Source organism: Dermochelys coriacea, chromosome 21 (genome assembly GCF_009764565.3).
Source record: "Dermochelys coriacea isolate rDerCor1 chromosome 21, rDerCor1.pri.v4, whole genome shotgun sequence".
In the NCBI taxonomy this organism is placed as follows: Eukaryota; Metazoa; Chordata; order Testudines; family Dermochelyidae; genus Dermochelys; species Dermochelys coriacea.
The window spans coordinates 7091263-7105590 of NC_050088.1; the positions used below are offsets into that span (position 1 = coordinate 7091263).

Sequence of the window (14328 nt, forward strand, 5' to 3'; positions counted from 1 at the left end):
ATATTCCCCCAGAAAGAGAAGGAATGTGTGAGTTTAAAAACAAAACAGTGAAAGAAAAGCACCCATGCTTCAAAACCTGGGAAAAACCAACTTCCATCAACTCTCAAACCTGTGCTGGCCCATCTGGTTCTAACCGTTAATACTGAAGGTATTTTAGGTGTGATATTCAGAGCTTCTGAACTCCAACAGTCCTTACTAAGTTCAGCTGGAGATGTGAGTTTTCAGAGTCTGGGAAAAGCAAGTCCTAAAAAGTATAGCATGGGTGAAATTGTGTTAGGTGTGAGCTGCCAGTTCACCACACACATTCAGAGCATTTCTTGTGCCAATCTTGCACTTCAAGCTCCTGAGCAATACGACCAAGAGTAGTATTGACTTAATATACAGTAAGCTGTCCACAGGGGACTTCACCCTGTCCTTACAGTGGGTTGGACAGTGGTTCTCAACCTTTCCAGACTACTGTACCCCATGTAGGAGACTGATTTGGCTTGCGTATCCCCAAGTTTCATCTCATTTAAAAACTACTTGCTTACAAAATCAGGCATAAAAATACCAAAGTGACACAGTGCACTATTATTGAAAAATTGCTGATGTTCTCATTCTTATAAAATAAATTCTGACACCCCCGCCCAATTTAGAAACACTGGTATAGTATAAACAAGTCACTGGCTGTATGACGTTTTAGTTTCTACTGACTTTGCTAGTGCTTTTCATGTAGCCTCTTGTAAAACTAGGCAACTATCTAGATGAGCCGCTGTACCCCCAGAAAACCTCTGAGTACCCCTAGGGGTACACATACCCCTGGTTGAGAATCAAATAGCTCTTTTCCATTTCTTACCACTAGGATCCTATAAAGTTCTCAGAGTGTCAAATACTCAGGGCTGGGACTGTCTTTATTTTGCATATTGCATAAGACTGAGCTCATTGTCAGTGTTTAACATACAGTAAATAACACTTGTGAAGCAGTCATCCAGCACTGTTGTGCCTTTATCTTTGGCATGTAAATGGGTAAAGAAGAAGGCTTATTTTTATGTCATCACCATCTCTAGGAATACTCAGTGAGATGATGAACTTGTGGCAATACCTAAGTGAGCATGCAAACCATCCTGTTCCATTGCAGAGGGGTAGGGATAGATGATCCCTGATGTCTCCTTCTAACCCTGAGCATATATGCACCTACCGGCTTCTTTGGTGCGGATTTTGCTGGAGGGCCCACTAGGCTCCCCAGCTCCAAGGATGTTGCTGGCTAGGACCCGGAATTCATAGTCCATCCAGGGAATGAGGTTCACCACCTGGGCTGTCTCTGCATTGCCCTCAATATTTGCAGGATCTATAACCCAATAACATGAGAATACAACAAATAGAGCAAGTGGCAGTCATAAAGCAAAAAAATAATGATTCCATCCCAGAGCAATCTGTGTGGGCAAAGGCATGCCTGCTGCTGTGAAAACACTTACTGGTGCGCACTTGCTTCCATTTGTTAGAGAGTAGGGTGCGGGCCTGGATGGTGTATTTGGCAATCGGACTGTGGTTATCAAAGCCACGGCTCCAGCTCAGCTGGATGGCGATGTCGCTGATGTCCACCACCACCACGCCCCCAGGGGGCCCAGGTGGTCCTACCACAGTGAGAGAAGAACAGTCACATTAACAGTCACATGGGGGAGTCAGCAGGGCTTGTTGCTCTTCAAGCAACGTCCCACGTGGTAGGTCATAATCAGGCCGCTGTACCCCGAAGTGTAGAAAGTGTAGCCTCAACATTTTTCCTCCTTTAAAACATTTGGGATCTGGCGTGGAACCTCCGCCGGATTCTAATTCCCTTCCCGCGGTTTAAATGTGTGTCACAGAGATCATGAGGAATCCACAGAGCTCTTGGTGGGAGGTTTTCGGGTGTGAGAGAGTGTTGGTCCCTGGCAGGAAAGCCAGTTTGTTCGGGCTCGTTATACGCTGCATGCAGGATGTGGGAAGGAATGGCCAAAAAAAATACCTCTTACAACCAGCATGGCCGACTCAGATGCGCTGTCCACAACTGTCTGTGCTGTGCATGTGTACCGCCCGGAGTGCCTCAGCTGAGTATTCAAGATGGCGAGGTCCCCAATAGCCTCTTTCTATGCAGGGGAGAAAGACGGCAATGGGGGAAACGTCAGAGCAAGTGTGGGGACCATACAACGTATGAGATGGCAAAAGAGACGCAGGCATTTAAACCCAGAGCTCTCCCAGCAAGGTCAAGAGGATTGGCACATTGGACACATCCTAGAAGAGCCAAAGACATGGTGGCAAATGGGACTCAGGATGTTTTGTTTCTCCCTTTGCCCCAGGTTTCTGGAGAGGGCATCAGCACAGAACCCCTTGATACTCACCCTGCTAGCTCGCTTGTAGTGCCCTTCAGACTTGTCAAAGTCAATGGGGAAGTCCTCCAGGGACCAGGTGAAAGTTAGGTCCATAGTTGGATCATGGGAGGCATGGCACTGGAGGGTAATGTTTTCGCCTAAGTTGATATCAGCACTAGATGGTGCCAGGGTGATTTTGGTGGCATCTGCAGAGGAGGTGAGAGGGCTGTTAGTTGCAGATTTAACCTCCATGCCCCAGTCATTGTCCGGTTAACAACACACAGGCTGATTTGGGGTTTGATTTTGCAAAACCAAAATCTGATCAGCAAGGAATTGCAAAGCCAAAACTACCCCTGTTTTTGTCTCTCTCTAACTAGGAACCATCAGTAGTTTTCCAAGGGGCAGAAAAGGATTAAATTAGATGCAAAATAGAAATATTTTCTCAGGGCCAATTGCTCATGGTAACCTTTGTGGAAGGGTAGTAGTGGGTGGAAGTGAAGGATTGTCCTGATGACTGAAATGAGTTAAGGGTGCGAGTCCCTCTGAGAACTGGATTATTTTCTGGGAATTGAAGGAGAAGGAAATGTGTCCCCCTTCACGTTAGGGCACTCTTAGCACCCTCCTTGCTGCTTCAGCTCAAGGACAAGCTAAATATCTCTACCTCGAACTGAGAGGATTCCTGTGCTATTGGCTTTTCCCATGAAATTCTCAGCAAAGCAGGTATACTTCCCCTCATCAGATTTGCTGATGTTCCGGATGATCAAGGTGCCATCTGGGGTAATAGTCACCCTGGAGAAAGAAAAGAGCCTCAGCAATAAGTGAGATTAAAATGGCATGGACAACAGTCATATTCCCTGTGTGCACCCACTTCTAAAGGGAATTCCCAGATGCTGCTGACTTCTCTAGGGATGCAGGTCATAAAGACCAGGCTGCAAAATCTAGGTAAGACTTTTTAAAGAAGAAGCAAACGGAGTGCAGCAAACGTCACTAGCTTTTATAAAGAAGGGATCTTTGATGTTCAGTCCTATGTAATGTACCCTCGATGGAAGCTCTGAAATGCAAGAATGTGAGCATTCCCTAAAACGGAATACGGGTAATTGGTGCTCCATGCTGCTCTTCCATGTTGATTAGCTGGAGGGCTCAGGATTTTTGCTTCCATTTCACCTTGAATTCTTTTTTGGTTTTTACCATTTTTTTGGTTTATGGGGAAGCAAACCTACTCCACTTATCTCAGCCTCTGGGGATAGCCAACCTATGTGGGACTTGGTGGAGCATGATGGAGTGTGTTCCCCACATGAACCCTGCAAGAGCTGAGTTAGGCCAGGTGGGCCCAATCAGCTAATTAGGCTGCAAGCAGGGGAGCCTTAGCTATGAGGAGGCCACTTATTGGGAACAAGCTCACTTGTGCAGGAACAGGGTGGCTGTATAAAGCCAGGTAGTGGACTGCAAACGGGGGCTGCTGCTGGGAAACACTTCAGTGAAGTAGGCTGCCCTCTCTCCCTGAGTGGAGGGAGTTAGAGACTGGCAAGGAAAGGGTGGGAGCCAGTGATGTCGGAAGAAGACCAGGAAAACAGCAGCAAGGAGTGAGTTGTTATAGGATCCTTGGGCTGGAACCCAGTGTAGAGGATGGGCCTGGGTACCCTACCAGCCACTGGGGAGTGGCAAAGGACATTGGAGACACCAGCCAGACAGCGGGTCTGGAAATACTGTGAATTCCCTAGAAGGGGAAGACCTTAGTGACCTGCCTGGAGGACCAAGCCACGAAGACGAGACTGCAGTTCCTGGAGTGAAAGGGGCCGCATGGCGAGACGGGATGGGGAAGACACCACTGGAGGGAAAACGCAAGACTGACAGAGCTCAGTCCCAGAACCGCCAGCAGGAGGCGCTACGAGTGGTGAGTGACCAGGAGGGGCACTTTTTCAGAGAGGTTTGTTCACCCTCCATTTCTTTCTTGCAGTTTGTTCCTCCCATCCCCCAAGGCCCTCCATCTGGCTGAGGAAGGCCCAAATGCAGGTAGCTCCTACATCTGCCAGAGGGTTTGCTGCTGAGCAATGCAAAAGGCTTTCACATTCCCAGGGCCTAACAAATTGACCCAGGTCTAGCATGATAGTAAAGGGTGCTAACTAGAGGGCCACCAATTAACAGCTGGTTGGTCTTCTGCAAGGAAAACGTGTTTTTAACTGGTTTCAGAGTAGCAGCCGTGTTAGTCTGTATTCGCAAAAAGAAAAGGAGTACTTGTGGCACCTTAGAGACTAACAAATTTATTAGAGCATAAGCTTTCGTGAGCTACAGCTCACTTCATCGCTGTAGCTCACGAAAGCTTATGCTCTAATAAATGTGTTTTTAACTGTTGTCTTTCCTAGCTAGAAGCAGATGTGGTGCTAGTACCTGCTACTGTTGATCAGGAGTTCAGTTCCTTTGGTCCAGAGCACAATGGACTTTGGTGCTGCTCTTGGCTGGCATGGGATGATGACCTCCCCACCTCGGGCTGCTGGTATCAACCGCTTCACAGGGTTTAGCCGAAAATCTGGCGCTAGGGCTAAGAAGAAAAGAGGATTAAGGGATCTTCTCAAATACTGATCTATGAGCATGGTAAAGCTGCAGTGTAACTGGATTCTGGTGTGTCACCAAACTGCATGACAATAGAAGTATAACAATAGCGTGATGGATGAGCAATTCCTTCACTGCTCAATGACTGCTGGATTGTGTTGGCTGTTTCATCATCAACCATGAGAGTTGCTACCTGATTCCGATGTAGCGTGCTTGGCAATGGGGATATGACTTTAATGCTCGCAAGGTCTTTGCTGAAACACACAACCAGCCAATTTCAGAGAGGATGGGGATGTTCGCTTCAGTGTCCTGAGCAAAATTCCAATCAGTGTAAATGCATAATGTCCCCTAAAATTTCCCCTTTCAACTGGATAGGAAATTCTGCTTTACTTGCTGTTAAACAGCTGCTGCTTAGACGATTTCACTAAGCTGCTGGTTCAAATCCAGCTCAGACCAGTATCAACACCAAGATGTTATCTTGTGATAACTGTTTGGTCTCTGTGAAATGAGTTTGGGATCTGCCCAGTTCCCCTTTGCTGCCAGCCACAACAGACTGACTGGGTCATGGATACTGAGCTATTTTCTCAGCCCCTGTTCCTAGGTCAAGGGAAAACTGCATAGTGGAGGGAAACTTGAGGTGCTGTAGTTGGTGCAGTATCTGTTCTCAGGCTAAGCACAGGAGTTAATTCTCCAGAACTGTCTATCTTTTAGGAGAACTACATGTACACAAACATGTAATAGATGTAGTAGTTGTTATGCCCTATCCCAGAGGCTCTGCATTTTTGTGGTGGGTTAGTCGTTCTTGTATGCTTGTAAAGGACTGAGATGAAACATGTAGCGTACGTATACAGTAAATATGTTTGGACTGTGTCTACAACACTGCAGTGTCTAGATAGTCCTTGGAAACCCGGGGAACCCTTGGGAAAACAATGAGTTACCTTGCACTGTTAATTCAGCACTTGCATATACTGTGCCGTGTTTGTTCTCAGCTACACACTGATACATGCCAGAGTCCTCCAGGGCTAGCTTAGAAAGTCTCAGCTCTCCGCTGCTCACTTCGATGCGGTTCTGTGCAAACAGGAACATCAGCGGATTAGATGGGAACAAAGAGAACGAGACTCAAGAACCAGGTGTTCAAAGCCGAGTTTCATTTCTGCTCCTATGCCAGCTTGTTCCAAAGTTTATATAGTTTTTCTGTCTATCAAATGCCTTTCTAGCCAAGCATTCACAGGGCTCTCATCACTGTGGTAGCCGAGTGCCAGTGCAGTGAAGTGTGTAGGTATGTACTGACTGATCAGTGACTGGTCTGAGGTAAGCACCACTCTCTGAGCAGTCTTTCCTGCCCCGAGGTCTGGATGTAAGGTCCCAGGGCTGCTGGTAACAGTGGAGAGTGACTGGAGAATGGCATGATGGGAATAAACATGTGAAATGAGCTTGGCAGTCTCACCAACTTCCCTTCGGGGCGGGAGGGGAGCGGGTAAAACTATCACCCACATCAGTGCAGTTGGCAGTCTGCTGGGCAGGAGCATGGAGCCAAAAGAGGAGGGAATGTTACAGGTGAGGACTGAGGTGAACTGGCAGAACTACATGGGGCTTTAGGACTGGAACAGTAGGGTCTATTGCAGGTCAGGGACATGTGTTCCGGGAGAGGTGCACCCTTCACTGTTCCAAGCAAGGGCTGTGGTACCTGAGAGGTTAATGGCTGCCCGTTCCGGAGCCATCTGATCATAGGCCTTGGCTTGCCAGCTGCTGCACAGCTCCAGCGTAGGTCAGATCCAATGTCTGCTTCCGTGTCTGTGATCACCTTCAGCCACTCCGGCTGAGCTGCAAAGGGACAAGAGCGATGTAGGAGCCCGGAAGGTCAGGTGGGAGGCTGCTCATGCCAGGCACATGGTGGCACTGGCATGGGAACAGAGTGTTATATCACTGCACATTACCCCGTAGCAATAGTCTTTGCCTCCTGTGTGCAGAGGCCAGGTCGATTCTTCTCACTGGCTGCATCTACAGTATGAGTGAGGGTTGTGATTCCCTTACATATGGCCATGCACTCGTGCTAGCTCTCGTCGGGCTAATGCCAGGATAAATAGCAGCATAGCCACGGCCACACGGGTAGCGGGAGCGGAGGCTGTGCAGAGTACCAACCCACCCAAAACTGGTGGGTATGTACTTGGCATGGCTCAGCCATACCTTGGCTGCCACTAACCGTGTTACCGCGGCTACACTCCTGTCTCAAGCTAGCGTGAGCGTGTGTGCACGAGCAGAGGAATCACACCCCTAACTCCTAGCGTAGCTGTAGCCTGTGGGTCCCCCCAGCCCACAACCCTGCATCCAAACTATTCCTACCACATTATGGGAAAGTCCAGATATGAGGAAGAACATGGTGACTTCTCTCTCTAGAAATGAAAAGGAGCCCTAAATCCAGTCAGCACTGAGCAATGGGGATGGCTGGATCCAGATTGGCGGACCTGATTATAGCTCTGTCAGACTTGTATAGTGGATCCAGTCTGTGACCCTGGATACAAATACCCCTGTTCTTTGGGGATATTTGGACTGAGAGCTGAATCTGATACTCCCAGCTGGGGTTCTAGCTCTGTTCTCATCTCTTTGTTAATTGCTCAAGATAACTCTTTGGTAGGTTTTCATTCATCCCTACTATAGTTCAGCTGTGTTGAAAGAAAGGGGAAAACAGAAAGCTGGGCATGTGTTTAGTAGGGTTCTGTAGTGGATTTGATTAGGGCTGGTTCAGATGTAACCAGTTCCCACGCCAGGGCTCAGCTCACTGCCTAAGACTCCTTGTGCTTTGGGAAGGGACCTGTTTAAGGGCCTTACCCTGAATAATAATGCGGCCCTGGTAGGTGTCTCTTCCCTTAGCATTTTCAGCCTCACACTCGTAAGTGCCTTCATCTTCAAAGTCAACGTTTTGGATCTGCAGGAGGGGCTCATTGGAGATCCACTTGGAGGATTGTGGGCTGTCCACCTTTCGCCACTTTATCCGAGGGACGGGGCTATGTAAAAGCAAACGCAGTGAAGCAAAACTGCAGGGTCTAATGCGCAGTGCAACATATAATCCAATCCAGTGCAGCAAAATATAGTGCAGCGCAATTGCCTTCCACAGCTACCCCCCACACCCTCAGCATGGCGGACAGGACAGAGTCTCCACCTTTTGAAATGGTGGCTTGGCCCTTCGCCCTACTCTGCATTGGGAATTAAAGCAGCGAGGCTGTTCTTTCTACCCATCATTATGAAGGCCCGAGGGTCTGTGACTTTCTTCCAGTCCTGCTGCCACCATCAAAGGGTGGAACAAAATGGACCAAGAATACTCACTTTCCAAAGGCAAAACACTCCAGAGTCACCTGCTGCCCAGCCAAGGCGTAGGTGTCGGCAGGAAATTTGGCTTTAATGCTGGGTGCATACTGTCTGGCATCTGCTGAAAGAAAAACATTGGTAAGGAGGTTGCTGGGTTTTTAGAACTGCACACACAAAGCATTAAAAGGCAAAGGTCCCTGCAAGGATTCACCTCCTAAAAGCACATATTTAAGTCTCAAAGACAGAAGCTGTTGCACTGCCTTCCAGCTATCATCCAGAGCCTGCTCGAGCATTGTCTAGTAGTTAAAGCAGAGCCCTGCGTTCTATTCTTCGCTTCGCCACAGATTTACTGCATGATGCTGGGTGAATCACTTAACTTCTCTGTTGCTCAATGTCCCATCTCTGAAACAGGGATAATTGTATTTATTTAGATTTAAAATGATAAAAAGATGCCTATCCCATGTAGTAGGTGCCCCGACATGTTCATTAATCGCATAATACAATGAAATCCCAGAAGCATTAAAATAATCATTCCAACAGGAACTCAGTCAGCCAGACACCTCCAGAGACCCCATTTCATCCGATCCTCATTATGGGATACATACCCTCAGCCCTCTGCAAAACCCCCTTTCAAATAGATGTCCTTTGCAGCCTGCCCATAAGGTCATCAAATTCAGGGGGCAGGAGGAGGGATTTTGTCAAGTTCCAGAGTCCCAAAGCCTTCACAGAGAACACCCTGCCAGTTGCCCCCCTCTTTTATACCAAGGGGGAACCAGCTCAGGCACGCTGCTGACTGAGCTGTGGTAATGCATCATGGGGAGAGAGGTGGTCCCAACCATTTAAGGTGTTATAGATCATATGACCAACATCTTAAACTCAATGGGCAGCCAGTGCAGATCCTGGAGCACTGGTGTCATATGCACTCAGCGAGTCACCCCGCTAAGTCAGCGAGCTGCTGCGTTCTGCACCATCTTCCATCTCTGATTGCTTCTGAAGTGTAGCCCCATCCCTATGGATGCATCCTGCTAATGGAAACAGGATAAGCTCTTCTCTCCCTATGTGAGACTCCTAAATTCTTAATGATGAAACGCTGCAGTTGGCAATCTCAGTGGCTCTCTCTTTTCACCATGGGGCTCGTGCAGTTTATTTTGTATCTTTTGGTAGTTTGGTAATTTTGCTTTTTACGTAAAGCAGGAGCCTTAAATCTGTTCTGAAAAGAAACAACATCCTGGAACTTTCCTACCATCGCCAAAATCCTTGCAGATAGAAAGCGTTTTCCAAGGGAAATGTTCGAATTCCAGATTCTCTCTCCTTTCACTTTCTCTTCCCCAACATCTCCAGCTGCTTAAGCAAACTAAAGGCCTGATCCAAAGCACATTGACTTCAACAGGCTTTGGATCAAGCCATAAAATTGTCCCCATTGAATCTTGAGCCAAAGACTTTGTTTCTGTGACAACCACAAGTGCCAGGGCCTGTGAGAATGACAATTGTAGTCACTGTGAAACCACCTACAGGATTCTGCAGCGTATCCTACATTGGCTCCACATTCATTTCTGAGTCCAGCTTAAAACTGTTGTCCTTGATTTTTAAGACTTCCCCCCCCCCCCCCCCCCCCCCCCCGGATTTATTCCAATCAGCCACAGGGCAACTGTTGCTGTTTACTTTCTATCCTGCTCTTTCACCTTGTTTAGCCTTTGCTCCTGCTCTTTAACTGTACATAGCCTCACCACAGCTGGACAGAGAGCTGCCTCCCCTGCAGCTCTTGCCACGTGGCACAGCCTCCCTGTATCTCCTCCTCCTCCAATCTCCATCTGTTCTCAAACCTCGTTCCTCTCTCATTTATGCCTTTTAATTTGTCTGTCCTCCTGTGGAAGGTTTGTCATGTCATCCGTGTGCTTGGTATAAAACCCACTGGTGCAGTGCAGCTAATTTCCCCCATGTGCAGCTAGCCAGTTCTGCAGACATGGAGTCAGGGTTTTGCCTCCGCATCTCCTCTTTCAGGGCAGTGAGTGGTACCAGAGAGGTAGGGAGGGAGTAGCCCTTGCAGTCCTTTGAACAGCTACTGTGCATGATCCATGAGAAGGCCCCTTGCAGACCAACCCCCATTGCTGCCTGGGAGAGTCTTGGTGGTGTTGGAGGTGGAGACAGCCAGGGTCAGCAGGTGTTGTGGACTGCAGAGAAGAGTCTCCCTACAACTGCAATAAATGAGAGGTTCTCAGGTGCCATGACTGTTTGCTCCTTGGCCTCTCTGTTGGGACTGCAAGGTAGTGCCACTGTGGTGGTGCTTTTGTGTGCCAGCAACCAACTTGAGACCCTCTATCTAAATGCATTTCTGATAGGCCACTGAATGGCAGATTGCAATAACCATCAGTAACTACTGACTGGGCCAGGATTTGAACCAGGGACCTAAAGGCTTGAGCCATCCAGTCTCCCTCTTTCCTACTTTATCTTGGAGAGCTGTTCCCTCTCTCTATAAGAATCAGCTTCTAGGGGACACCATGTTCCCACTCAGTAGCCCTAGAGCACTGACCCTCTGCAATAAGGGTGAGTCCGGCAAACTTGCTGAAGACGCTCTTCGTGATGAAGTCGATGTGGCTTGTGGCAAAGCAGGAGTAGTTGCCCAGGTCCGATGCCTCTGTCTTTGCAATGTAAAGGTTTCCTGTCATCTGGGAGACAAAGCGCCTTCCATCTGCTGGGATGAAGTTGGGAAACTCATTCAGGAGCCATCGATAGGACAAGCCTGCATGGGGAAGAGTTGAGGGTACGTGTGAGACATGTTGGCTCACCTGGACCACCTCCAGAGCAGGCTGAACCAAGAAGGTTACTTCCCATGCTGACACAAGTCTGACCCTAAGTTTCTCTATGGGTGGTGTTCATCCTCCTCAGGTCACTAGCCCCATCACGTGACTCCTTTGATTCACGGGACTTGACATCAGAAGTAACTCTTGAAAACTGGCTCTTCTAGAATTCCCAGACAAAGGCTCAGCAAGAAAGGGCCATGATCTGGTCTGGTCCTGTCTCTCTGCATGAGGCCACTTCACACATCACCTGCAATCCCTTAAACCAGTTACTTTTGATATCCCCTTTGCTCTAGTGCATTACCTGGGTAATGTGGAGGGGGACTGCAGGTGAACATCGACCCCCAGCCCTCTGTAATCTTCACAGGGTCTCGCTCTTCTGTGGAGAATTCCTGCAAAACTAAACATGCACAGTGAAACCAGCAGGTAAACAGCCTGCAGAGGGGATAAGTTTCATTTGAATCAGGTTTTGTTGTGCCCCAGCGTGGGAGGCATGTTGTATGGTTCTGGAGTGAGCATTGCTCATGTCATTTCCAAGAGAATTAAAGGGGGGAGACCTGCACTGTGATAGGGCAGTGAGGCGTGTTGCTCACACAGTGACTACCACCTGCAGGGAGCCAGGATCATTAGCTGTCTTTGCAAGAATGCAGCCAGCGCTGCCCCACAGACTGGCCAGCAGGAGGCGCTGGAGAATGATGCAACTCCTTCCGAGCCCCCTCCAGGCCCATGCATTCATCTCTTCAGCAATACACCTGGATTTCCATTGACTTTGCAGATGGAGGTCCAAAGCCATTCCCAACACCCCTTTCCTGGTAGTGCATTGAATTAACTGCATCACCAAGCATGGCCAGGTCCTTTCCCATTAGTGGAAGGGTCTATAAGATTTAATCGAGGAGATGATGTTAGGTACCATGTGATTTCCAGCACTGAAAAGGCAAAGGTTGACATTCATGCATATTTTACTAGTCCCAACAGAGGCATAAATGGCCCTTGTGTTGGCTGCCCTCATGGCACTGAATGAATGTATCTTGAAAAGGAAAAGGTGGTAGAAAGACAGTGGCATGGAAGCCTTTTGCATCCAACCCACTAACAATGGGGGACTATGGAAACATCTCCCTTATCTTCCTGTGTCAACAGTGGGAGGTTTGATTTACCGCCTGTGCTATTGCAGCTGCATTCCATTTGCACTGTGGAGATGAACAGGTGACTTACAGCCAAAGCGGACATAGGCTTCTCGGCTCACGACCGTGCCCATGGGGTTAGATGCCAGGCACTGGTAAGACCCAGCATCTTTGGCTTTTACTGGGTTGCTTATCTCCAAGTTGCCCCCAACTAGCCTGTAACGGGTATCTGGCTCCATCTTCATTTCTGTGCCATTCATCTTCCACCTGCCGAGAACGCGGTTGGGGGATCAGAGAGGAGGAAACAACGATCACAGCTGCATGTTCACATCAGGCTGATACCAATGCATATTGACCAGCCCCTGGTATGAGGGGGACACCATGGTGCATTGGAAGGTCAGTTGTATCTAGTGCTAGATTAAATCAATATTTACTATGCTAGGGTGGTGCTAGTAGGAACACATCGGATTATCTCTCAGCCACCTCTACTGCTATGGGTGGGAAAGAAGAATAGAAGCCCCAGAGTTTCAGAAAGGCCCATAGCATCTGCCCCTTGTCCCTCTGATCCCAAGTGAATTTCAGCTGAAAGTTTTGGTGGGATGGAGTATTTCTGTATCATGACTGGGTTAGAGTTGCACTGAGACGAAAAGGCCCATGGTGATTTAGGATGGACGTATTGGGACAACATGCAGTAGGGCAGGAGAGGCAGCGTCTGTCCGTATTCATGATTTTCTTTTAAATAAACGGTGATGAGTGAACATAATGCTTGTGGAAAGTGCTGGGTGGGCAGCTCTGGGGAATTTTTAATGGACGGCCCTAGGGCAAGCTGCCCTGCTACCAGGCTCCAATTCTGACCTAGAAGGGCAATAGGACCCAGGCAGTGGCTCAGTCACTCTTCATGGCTGAGAGAGCTTGACTCTATATCCCTCCCTGCTGAGAATGCCAGTGTGGGGACTTCTGTGATATGAACAATCATCCATTAGAAAATGCCACCAGTTCATTCTACAAAGGTTCTACAAACTGCCGTCGGGTGGTAACAACTTGGAGTCATTACCAACCTGGGCTGGATTCAAACTAGTGACCTAGCAGGGCAAGACTTCGTGTACTAAAACCAGTCCTGCAGGACTCTTCATAAGTACACCCCGCAGCACAATAAGGCAGCTAGTACTGGTCTAGACATGAGAGGGTCCTCCTCTGCTGTAGTTCAAACCCACTGCAGTTGTGTAGGTGTTTCTATAATCTGTCTCCCTAAGGCATTTATAAATGCCCATCGCTGCAGCAGCTTGGCATTTAGGGATACAGGACAGAAAAATGGGAGCAGGTAACCTCACCTGTAAGTTGCAGGAGGGCTGGCTCTTGCTCGACAAGCCAAAGTTATCTTCTCTTCTGTTGAGCCTTCAGGAAAGAGGGTGTTGACTGGTTGATCTTCAAAGATTGGTCCATAGTTCCTTATGGTACCGTGTGCTGGGCACCACCCTGCAAGGGATCAGCATGAGAGAAATTCTGCTGAGCTCAGCTTCTCCAGGAAGGGTTGTGGAGCAAGCTTTTGTCAAACCGTTTTTAAAAGGGAGACAAGTCCGGCTAGAGAGGAGGCCTGTACCAAAACCCCACAACCAAACTCCTCTGGACTTTGGAGAGTTCAGCTCCGGGTTAGAACTTTGCATGTCAGGCTCCTCTCTAGTCCAGATGTTGGGCTTTTCTTACAACGTTAATTTCTGGATTCGCAGTCTCTCCCCGATAGCAGGGGAACCATGCAAAATAAAAGCCATCGTAACCTGAAAACCCCAGCCACTAGTCAGCACAGCCCAAACAAATCTAGCCCTGGAGTTGGGATGGTTGTATTTTGACATGTGTGTGCATCTCGCACAGTCTCCTCTCTCTCTCTCTCTCTCTCTCTCTCTCTCTGCCAGCGCCATTTGGGAGTGGGCAGCATGATTTAGGAAACAACAAATAGTTAACACGTTAGATTAGCATGCAAAGAGCAGTAATGACAGGTGAATGCAGCGTGGAGCAGTGGACTGGTCACAGGACTAGGAGCTGGGAACTCCTGAGTTTTATTTTTGGCCCTGACAATGTCAGCTTTGTGATGGCAACTTGCGTCTTTATATTGTTGTACAAACATTACCTCATTTATTCCTCCAATTCACCCACAGGCTGAGAAGTAGGTAGGCAGGAGTTAGTCGGGGACCAGGATTCTGTTCTCAGCTCTGCTTCTGACTCATTTTCGGG

At 48.3% G+C, this 14328-nt stretch overlaps 2 protein-coding genes across 6 annotated transcripts in view; one reads left to right on the plus strand and one right to left on the minus strand.

Moving 5' to 3' along the window:
- The window catches only part of RBBP5 (RB binding protein 5, histone lysine methyltransferase complex subunit), a 168345-nt gene that overhangs the window by 52004 nt on the left and 102013 nt on the right, over positions 1 to 14328 (plus strand). The window lies entirely within an intron of this gene.
- The window catches only part of CNTN2 (contactin 2), a 42627-nt gene that overhangs the window by 5512 nt on the left and 22787 nt on the right, over positions 1 to 14328 (minus strand). Inside the window, exons 3-16 of the mRNA XM_038379860.2 lie at positions 13431 to 13575; positions 12191 to 12366; positions 11283 to 11378; positions 10711 to 10920; positions 8199 to 8298; positions 7704 to 7879; positions 6562 to 6698; positions 5813 to 5942; positions 4713 to 4863; positions 2986 to 3113; positions 2355 to 2530; positions 1982 to 2102; positions 1455 to 1613; positions 1178 to 1327 (exon numbers count right to left, since the gene is read on the minus strand). Of these exons, the coding sequence (XP_038235788.1) occupies positions 1178 to 1327; positions 1455 to 1613; positions 1982 to 2102; positions 2355 to 2530; positions 2986 to 3113; positions 4713 to 4863; positions 5813 to 5942; positions 6562 to 6698; positions 7704 to 7879; positions 8199 to 8298; positions 10711 to 10920; positions 11283 to 11378; positions 12191 to 12366; positions 13431 to 13575 (2055 nt within the window). The remainder of the gene's footprint in view (positions 1 to 1177; positions 1328 to 1454; positions 1614 to 1981; positions 2103 to 2354; positions 2531 to 2985; positions 3114 to 4712; positions 4864 to 5812; positions 5943 to 6561; positions 6699 to 7703; positions 7880 to 8198; positions 8299 to 10710; positions 10921 to 11282; positions 11379 to 12190; positions 12367 to 13430; positions 13576 to 14328) is intronic.